This window comes from Peromyscus californicus, unplaced genomic scaffold, assembly GCF_007827085.1.
Source record: "Peromyscus californicus insignis strain IS unplaced genomic scaffold, ASM782708v3 Scaffold_6__1_contigs__length_162567912, whole genome shotgun sequence".
Lineage (NCBI taxonomy): Eukaryota > Metazoa > Chordata > Mammalia > Rodentia > Cricetidae > Peromyscus > Peromyscus californicus.
In genome coordinates, this window is record NW_026294584.1 from 107,252,624 (window position 1) to 107,262,550 (window position 9,927).

At 47.5% G+C, this 9,927-nt stretch overlaps 1 protein-coding gene across 1 annotated transcript; it reads right to left on the reverse strand.

The window, feature by feature from the left end:
* Positions 1-613: 613 nt before the first annotated feature.
* Positions 614-9,900, reverse strand: Mrps25 (mitochondrial ribosomal protein S25). Its single transcript, XM_052719276.1, has 4 exons — positions 9,703-9,900; positions 3,882-3,988; positions 1,402-1,489; positions 614-944 (listed from the first exon to the last, which is right to left on the reverse strand). The coding sequence occupies exons 1-4, from the start codon at positions 9,834-9,836 to the stop codon at positions 758-760; spliced, it is 516 nt and encodes a 171-aa protein (XP_052575236.1). The 5' UTR covers positions 9,837-9,900; the 3' UTR covers positions 614-757.
* Between the last annotated feature and the right edge of the window lie 27 nt (positions 9,901-9,927).

Sequence of the window (9,927 nt, forward strand, 5' to 3'; positions counted from 1 at the left end):
GTGTCTGAAGGGCCTTGGCCATTTTTAAACAACCACTGCTGTGCTTTGCCCCATAAATTCATACCTATATGTCGAAATGCCAAGGGGTCTGTGGTAAACATTAAGATGACCCTGGAAAGGCTCTGTTGCCCACTGAAGGATGGAGCTAGCATAGCTAAAATGGCAATGACAGCTGGGGAAAATAACTAGGAAGGTACTTAGTAAGAAGTCACACACATACTTTTTCAATCTAGTAAGCAAGGGTTGAGAATCAAATCAGCTGGGCTCCACAAGTTACCACCTAGGTGGCAAGGTGGCATCTTCACTCTCAAGGCCAGAAAGATCCCTGCTACAGCCAACAGAGCATCACTGGCACCCCTCCACCCACAGATGTGGACTCCCTAGGAAGCAAGGATTACTGGGCCTTCCAAAAGAACCTACATGGAAGAACACCCACTCTGCCAGCTCCAGGCTAACCAGATAAAGTAGCCCTCAAGAGCTTCCAGAGTGGGGACTGGAGGAAGAGACTAAATGCAAGAACCATAGGACTGTTATTGACAAACTGCCTTGTACCCTCAGCCCAAAGCTTTTTGCTACAGATGGTTTTTGTAACAGCAGGACCAGGCTTACCATGTAAAGGAAGACTAAATCTTTTATTGACATCTGTTTAGCAGCTGACAACTCTGGCCTTCTCCCCATGTCCTTTAAATGGGTGTGCAAACAGGCTTTTCCATTTCAGAGAGTTCCATCAGTCCATCCCAAATGACCTTGCTCAGACCTAAGTGCTGGCTTTCAGAGCAGCTTTGTACTTCCCTGTCATCTCCTTGGGTAAGGGCACCAGGCCAGGGCAGGGCACCTGACCTTCCACTTCACACATGCACTCCCGCAAGCAGTACTTCCGGGGGCCAAAGTTGGCTGGATGAGATTGACGCTGCTTCTCCAGTTCCTCCTCCCTGAGGGTCTCCCTGCCAAGGAACACACACAGTAGCAAAGCATTACCAGACAACAGGCAGCCTCTTCCATGTGAGAGGAAAGGCAGTGGGAAGCATCCCACAGGGGCAGGGCAAAGGAGCCTGGGTCTTCAGAGACTTTCTTGGTTTCACTTTCTTCCTGTCCTTCCTCATTCAAGGAGCAAAAAAGAAATTTGGGGACAGGATCTTAGCTTCCTTTTAGCTGCATGCATATCAGGTCAGGGACCACCTTTGTCCACTATCACAGCAAGGGAGTGAACAAAAGATTCAGTGACTTCAGCTTACATCTGCTAAGCAGAAAGACCAGGCCTGAACTGATTCTGCCACCCAAGGTGTTGTAGTAACTGGGACTAGATGAACCTTCCCTCTCCACACCCTCCCTGTACATCCCCTTCACCCTCACATTATTGGGGTCAAGGTTTGTTCCTGTCAGGTCAACCCAGTAACTCACTCTTTCTTGCCCAAAATTTTCTTTATGTGCTCCATGATCTCTTTATTACTCTTGGTCTCCACGTCTACCAGCACTTGCTCCCCAGAATCTGTAAACAAGAGGCACAAGGGGAGGAGAGCTGACTCAGGCATACTTCTCAGTCTCAACAGGCTGGCCCTGCCAGGTGTGACAAACCTGTACCCTCATCAGGTAGGATGATTAGCAAATCAAGACCAGCTTGATCTCCAGTCTGTTTTTTGCAGTAGAATTCAATTTTTTTATTTAAATTATGTATGTATGTATGTGCATCCGTACATGAAAGTACAAGTACCAGAGGAGTCCAGAAGAGAGTGTCAGACCCCCAAGAGCTGGAGTTCTAGGCAACTGTGAGTCATCTGACTCAGGTCCTCTGGAAGAGCACCTTAATTGCTCTTAATTGTCAGTGCTCTTACTTGCTGAGCCATCATTCCAGTTCAATAACTCCTGCATAACTGATGATACCCTCCCGCTTTCCAGTTTTAAAAAACATGAACAGACCAATTCCTCTATAGATCACTGTAGCACTGTAGTCCCCCTAGTCCAGTTTTTGTTTGTTTCCAGACAGGGTTTCTCTATGTAGCCCTGGCTGTCCTAAAACTATGAAAACCAGGCTAGCCTCTAACTCAGACATCAGACTATCTCTACAATGCAGTTTTTATGGAAGCTTAACAAAATGAGTCTACAATTCATATGAAAATGAGAAACTACAATTCTGAAATGAAAGAAAAATGGGAAAGCTGGGGGTACAGCTCAAGGTAGATAAGGGGGTGTCTGCTTCCCAAGTGTTCTATAGCTAAAGGTACTGTAACCAAGACAGAGACATGCCCAACCACACATGCCACTTTCCCTGCCGCTATCCTCAAATCTTTTTCAAGGTCTCAGTGCTTTAAACCTCATGCAGAGCTCATCAATAGCTGACTGGATGAGTTGAGACTGACATCATGGAAAATACGCCACCACAACAAATCAGAAGCTAGGGTCCTCCAGGCTGGAAGTCCTAGCACTAAGGAAGCTGAAGCAGGAGCCCAGGAGTTTGATGTCAGCCTGGCAATATGACAAGACCCTGTCTCTGAAAGGATAAAATGGATGGGATGTGGCTGCGTGGTAGAGCACATGCTTAGCACTTAAAAGACCCTGGGTTCTACCCTAAGATGATTATCAAAAGCAACATATGCAAAAGGTGCAAAAGAAAATGTACCAGGCTCCTCCCAGCCCTCCTTGCATTGGGCTATGGTTCCTAGGGACGGAGAAAGAGCCCTGTGGTATAGTCAGCCTTTCCCACAGGGCACATGGCTGGCAAAGGGACTACCAGCATAAGCAGATGGCCTTGCTATGTCATGGGCAGAGTTTTGAGGGCAACTCCACATCCTAGTACAGCTCCTAGCCAGGGATGGGTTCTTTCTCCCACTGACACTACCATCCAGAAATGGAAAAGAATTTTTCCCAAGAGATTCTTGTCCACATGAGATTCAGAGGCAAACCAGGCAGGCTTATAGTGGACATATCTAACCCCAGCATTTGGAAGGCTCAGCCAGGACTGTCACAAGTTTGCTGGGCTACATAATCCTATCTCAAACAAAAAGTCCTAACCTACTGCCCCTGTACAAAGGGACATATTCTGGCTCTCATTATAGACCCGTCCTGTCATGCAGTGGCTTCATCACTTATCCAGGACTGGCTGTGACTCCAAGCTGCAACGCTTGCCCAGAAAGCACACTGAGGCCCTAAGAACACAAAATCCTGTGGCTGATTGCCTTCCTTCACCACAGGACTAGTCAACCATCTTGCTGGTTTCCTGTGTATTCTGTCTCCCCCATACACACAACACCTTCACACACAGGGCAAAGTTTTTTGCCCATGGACTCTGACTACCCTTCACCTGGCTCCAAGCTGCCCCTCAGCAACACTCCATATGTAAAGCACACACAGATGCATAATGGTCCTTGTTCCTGTGGTACTTTCTACTCATTATCCATGAACCAGGAATGGGCTGCTAGTGCCCAGCATCAGGACAAACAAGCAGGCCCCCACAAGACACCTGGTGGGACGAGAAAGGAGACTGTGGTCAGCACTGAGGGGTACTAAGGTGCCTGAGGGCCAAATCCAGGCTTAGAGAATATCTGGTTTTGATGTTCTGCAGTGTAGTGTACTCTACCACTGGAGCTATGGACATACATCCCCAGCCAAAGATATCTGCTTTCATTCTTTAAGCCGATGGACAGAGAATGAAGACACACCAGCACAGAGCAGCAAAGGACTGGGGGTAGATTGACCCACATGATAGGCAGAGAACAGGAGACAGATAAGCTGGAGAGAGACAGGTGAGGGAGCTGGGTCCAGATCTTAGCAGCTATTGGGTACCTGGAAAGGGAAGCCAAGGGCCATAGTGCTGTTTAGATAGCTCAACTGCTATCTTCACAGAGGACTGGAAAAGGAGAGGTGATCTTCCATGCCTCACTCACCTAGATAGAACCGCAGGAAGGGTGATGGCGTCATGTTCTTAAACAGCATGATCTGCACCCAAGGGTTCTTATACTGGATCTGAGGGATGTTGAAAAACACAAATTTCCTGCAAAAAGTAAGAAATGAACCCATGTAATAGCCTTCTAGAAATGAACCCATGTGCATCTCCATGTCTGGTGTCAGAGCACTCCAGATCTCCACTCCTTTCAGCTTTGTTGAAACTTCTTTCTCTTAGGCTGGTTCCACTCCCTGTTAGCAGCTTTCTTTGGGAGATATCCCACAACTCTGGCATCTCCAACATCTTGGGGTCTACAATGCAATCCAGGCTTCACATTCACAGCTTCATACAATGGGCTCTCAGGAACTCCATGTAGGAACTGCCCTGCCAAATGCCTGGCTTCAACAGTTTTCCTTAACCTTCCATAACTCCTTCCTGATTCCTTCTTGACTAAATCCAGAACTACATGGCCAAAGCTGTCAAGTTCTTCTTGCTTGGGCTGAAGCCTGGCCCCCTCTAAGACTTGCATTTGCATAAGCCTTGACTGGTTGATGGGTTTCTTTTTTAACCCCCTTTGGTTTTTTTGAGACAGGGTTTCTCTGTGTAATCCTGGCTGTCTTAGAACTCACTCTGTAGACCAGACTGGCCTTGAACTCAGAAATCCACCTGCCTCTGCCTCCAGAGTGCTGAGATTAAAGGTGTGCTCCACCATCACCCAGCTTGGTTGGTGGTTTCTACACAGAGAAATCCATCAGCTTTATTCTTTTCACAGGAATTGTTGCAGGATTAGCAGAGTGGTGTCTTGCTGTGAGGTCACCACTCCCTTAATTCCATTTAGCATCAGGCTTTTCTTTAAACTTTTTATTTCCTTGAGCACATCATTATATATCCTGGTGCTCTTCTCAAAGTGTGCATTTTATATTTTTCTTTGTTCTACTTGTTCCTTTTCATTGTAGATCTGCATAACCACTTGATACAGTCAATACTATGTCTTGAAATCTCCTCTGCCAACACCATCAATCCAAATCTCAAGTTAGCCTCTGGAAGATTTTTTGGACAAGGGCAAAAAGCAGCCACATTCTTTGTCAAAGTATCACAATGCTCAACTGCTATTTTCTCCTCTGAATCCTCTTGAGCTGGGCCCCCACAGTTCCTAGTGCCCTCATCACCACTTTCTTTCATGTTCCTGCTAGGATGGCTCAGTGAGCATCACTTCAAAGTGTGATCCAAAGTCCCAAAGTCTCCATATTCTTCCAACGAACACTATAGTCAGGCCTGTCATGGCAAAACCCTAGTCCTTGGTACCAACTTCTGTCTTAGTTACTGTTCTATTGATCTGAAGAGACACCATAACTAAGGGAACTTATATAAAAGAAAGCATTTAATTGGTGGCTTGTTTACAGTTCAGAGGGTTTAGTCCATTATCATCGTATCAGGGAGCACAGTGGCATGCAGACAGGCATAGTGCTGAAGAAGGAGCTGAGAGCTTACATCTGATCTGCAAGTTGCAGGCAAGAGGCATTGAGCCTGGCATGGGCGTTTGAAACCTCAAAGCCCACCCTCAGCAACACACTTCCTCCAACAAGGTCATTCCTACTTCAACCAGTCCACAGCTAATCCTAATCCTTCTCAAACAGTGCCACTCCTTGGTGACCAAGCATTCAAATATATGAGCCTATGGGGGGCATTCTCATTCAAACCACCACACATGAACCTATGTAAATCTATGTAAGAATTTTTTTCCCTGAAATTCTGTGTATACCTTTTCCATGAAGAAAGTCCAGGACTTGTCACAGATTGTAAGAGGGACCTGCCTCCAGAAAAGTGAGGAAAAACAGACAGAGGATTGGTGTGTCCCCAACACTTGCACTTCTGTAAGCATTAGGACTCATGATTAGTCACTAAGGAAAACAAACCAATGCTCCCTGCAGAGCATTCACAGAACTCCCCAGCACCAAGTCCAGAGTCCTGGGCACACAGGGCACACATCTCCATGTGTCCAGTGATCACATTACTGAGGAGACTCCTTAGAGAGAGCACTGTGTAGAAGGAATGACATGAGTATTACCGGAGTGTTTATAATGAAAGAAAACTTTGAATGGTAGAAGGCTGAAATGAGATAACTTTGCATACACTAAAAATATTTACATGGCAAAAAATGCCAAAAACAAATTCAACATCTACTGAATGACACACCTGTAATCCCAGCAGCACTCCAGTGCCTGAGGCAGGAGGATTGAGTCCAAGGCCAGCCTGGGCTACATAGGGCTCAAACAAAAAGAATTAACATTTTCCAAGCCATTAAAAAAAATCTGTTCAACATTAAGTAAAATAGCATTGTACACATCACCAGTAAAACTAACATAACTCTGGGCTATAGGAGAGGGTGTGTGTGAACTGCCTTAACCTGTCTGGCAGTCAGTTTATGACTAGAAGCTTTAAAGCATCCTGACTCTAACGTCATTCCCCTTGTAGATACCTCTGCATTTGAATGAACAAAATAGACCAGAAGGCAAAGATGCTGATGTTGAGGCTACAGAATTCAGATCAGCATGGTGCACCAGGAGAGAGCGGGCTAAAGAAACTACAGCAGGACTGCAGATGGCTCCACACCGCAGAGCACCTTCCCAGCATGCACAAGGCTCAGGATTCCATCCCAGAACAACAAAACGATAAAGCATTGTATCTGCTGTCCACAATACAGTAAAATCTAGGCCACCACTGGCTCTGCATACTGAGCCCTCACCACCCTCAGCTTGCCTACTATAAGGACTACTTGCTGTCGGCTTCTGGATTCCAAAGGCTGACAGGAAGTACCAGTGACAGGTAAAGGCAGCTACCTTTTTTTCCTGGCTCAGCCCTGGCATGACCAGCCTGAAGGCCCCTGTGGACAGACCCCTTGATCTTCAGGCTCCAACAGACATTCCATCCCTCACCTGTCCAGCCTATGCTAGGGTCTATGCTTTCCCTCAAGGTGTCTTTTCTCCATTTCTGCCCACAATTGAGGTTCCTCAAATGCCCTCACTCAAAGGCATCCCTGATTTCTGCTGTCTGTCCCACACCCACAGACAGGGCTCTGGAACCATGGAATAGAAGCTTGGCCTCAGACACACTGTCTAGCTATAGATCCTGGTTTTCTACTTCTAGTCACCTGACCCAGGGCATGGAACAATTCTTTGCCTCAGTGATTATGACCAAGAACCTCTTGGTCATCATGTCCCTACACCACCAATCCAGATTGAAGCATCTAAAAATGATGTCAGGGACAAAACTGACTCAACAGAAAGCCCACCTGGAACCACTTAAGACACTACGGCAACCGGGACAGAATCTGCAGTTAAATAAAGTGACAAAAATGAAACAGCTGTCAGTAAAGCAAAAGTACTTGTTAAAACCAGAAACTTAATCATAGTATTCTCTTTCACTCAGAGTCACAGGAACATCAATATTCTTCGTGTTTAAATTATCAGAGAATTCATGTTCTCTCTGAACTTCAGAAGTAACCTTCTAGGGAGGACAGGCTGAAAAGGATGCAGATGTGAGTGTGGGCAGTGGCAATGGCCATGAGAACCACACTCCTCTTCCAACAGGGCAAGTCTGCAAGCAATGTCTAACCTGAAAAATGAAACGGTGTGCTAGGGAGATGGTTTAATCAGTAAAGTGCTTGCTGCACAAGCAGGAAGACCAGGGTTTGAACCCCAGGACCTACTTAAAAACAAACAAACAAAAGCTAGGGGGCTATAGAGATGGCTATAGAGATGGTTAAGAGCACCTGTTGCTCTTTCAGAGGACCTGGGTTCACATGGTAGCTCACAACTGTCTGTAACTCCAGTTCTAGGAATCTGACTCCCTCTTCTGACTTTTGTGGGCACCAGAAATGCATGTGATACACATACATACATGGAGGTAAACACACACAAAGTTTTTTAAAAGCCAGTGAGGTGTGGTGGCATACCTTTAAACGCAGTAGTTAGGAAGCAGAGAGAGGCAAGAAGATCCCTCCTGAGTTGGAAGCTAGCCTGGTCTATGTAGGAGTTCCAAGCCAGCTAAGGACACACAGTGAGACTCTGTCTCAACTAAAATTTAAAGATTTTAATTGGGACTAGAGAAATGGCCCAGCAGTTAAGAGTGCTTACTGTTCTTCCAGAGGACCTGAGTTCAGTTCCCAATACCCATCCACATCAGGCACCTCACAACTGCCTATAACTCCAGTTCTAGGAGATCCAACACCCTCTGGCCTCTGCAGGCCAGACACCTGCACAAAAACCACACACACACACACACACACACACACACACAGTGTGAATAAACACACAGGCACATAGCACCGAGAGAGAGAGAGAGAGAGAGAGAGAGAGAGAGAGAGAGAGAGAGAGAGAGAGAGAGAGAGAGAGAGAGAGATAAGAATAAATCTAAAAAAGAAACTCCAGGTATGGTGGCACTTGTAATCTCAGCACTAGGAGGGAGGGATGGAGACAAGAAACTCTCCCGGTCTTGTTGATCAGCCTAGCTGAATCCATGAGGCCCAGGGAAGAGATCCTATTTCAAAAAGAAAGAAAAACAAGTTTGCCAGCTCCTTAGAAACACGACCTTTGATTGAATGCTGGTGTATGTATGTGCTCACCACACACACACACACACACACACACACACACACACACACACACGGAGCTCTTTGAGTAAGTAATTACATCAACACAAAACTTGAAAAGCTCCAAGTCCTGCTTCTGGAGAGGAAATTTAGCCCTCTATAGACTCCCAAAGCACACTACCCAAAAGCTCAAAGGCAGAAGGTACTCTCAGCAGGCCTCTGCTCCTTCCTGTCCCGAAGCAGAGTGATGTCCCAACGTCACAGAACCCTGTGCAAACAGACCAGAGCATAGCCAAATACTAGACCCAAACTGGCACCAAGAATCTTAGAATAGTCCTTATTGAGAACCAATGACCAAAGGTCAGCACCTATTGCACTCCGCCAGGTACTTTATTGTCTCCCACCACCCACTCCCACCCCCAGACACTGACTTTGTGGTGTTACAACTAAGAAAAATGCGGTCAGAAGTTGAGCGAACTACCACAAGGTCACACAACTAGTTAAGGGAGAGGCCTCAGCTGTTCTTGCTCTGGACTTCTACCACCCAGGCCTGTCACTCAAATGATCACGCTCTGCATCCTGAGAGCTTCGTCTTAAGAGTATGAATCCCTGACAAGAAAGCAGAGTTCGAACCCTCTGGTCCACCGGCACCCAGCCTTCCAAGCCCTCACCCCAACAGATCCCAGGCCAGCAGGTCCTAGCTCTTGGAGGTCACTTGACCAGAGAAAATGGCTAGGAGGCAGCTTCTGGCTCCCTTGAAGTCAAGGCCGGACCACTCTCCCACTCTCCGACCAGGAATTACTCGTTTCTCTCATTCTGATTCGCCCCACAAACCCATTCCTGTCTACAGTCATGGGTTGGTTTCTCCCGCACTGTTGGAACTCCCAGTACTGAACCTGGCGTTTGGGGTGCTCGATAAATGTTCAGTGAGTACTGAAGGGTCCAAGGCATTGCTCAAGGATGCTGACGGGTCAATGAAACCTTTCAATTACCAGTCCTAAGCTGCAGCGAGCCATGGTGTGCACAGGTGCGGAAACTTACCACTCCCCTCCCGACGCCAAAGTTTCCCCGCGCCACACAGCGGCTCGTGTTCTACGAGCTGCCAGCCCTGGGGCCGCAACCCACCCTCTTGGGTCACGGTGTGGCGCTCCGGTTTCTACCGGGATCTGTCGGGATGGCCTCCACCGCGTCAACTTCTCACGGAACCCCGCGGGGTGTGACCCACACTGACCTGGCGCCTTCGCCCAGCTCCCCCTGCGTGTTGTAGTTCACGGTCATGACCTTCACCGACTCCTTGAACACCACATCCCCGCGGCCCAGGTACTGCAGCGTGCGGCGGATAGGGAAGCGGCCCTTCATCGGCATGGTGGCGACAGCAGCGTCTCAAGCCGCGGACCCGCGCGTCTCTCCGACGCGCGGAATCTCGGGAGGCACCTCCCGGCGGGCCGTGCAGTCG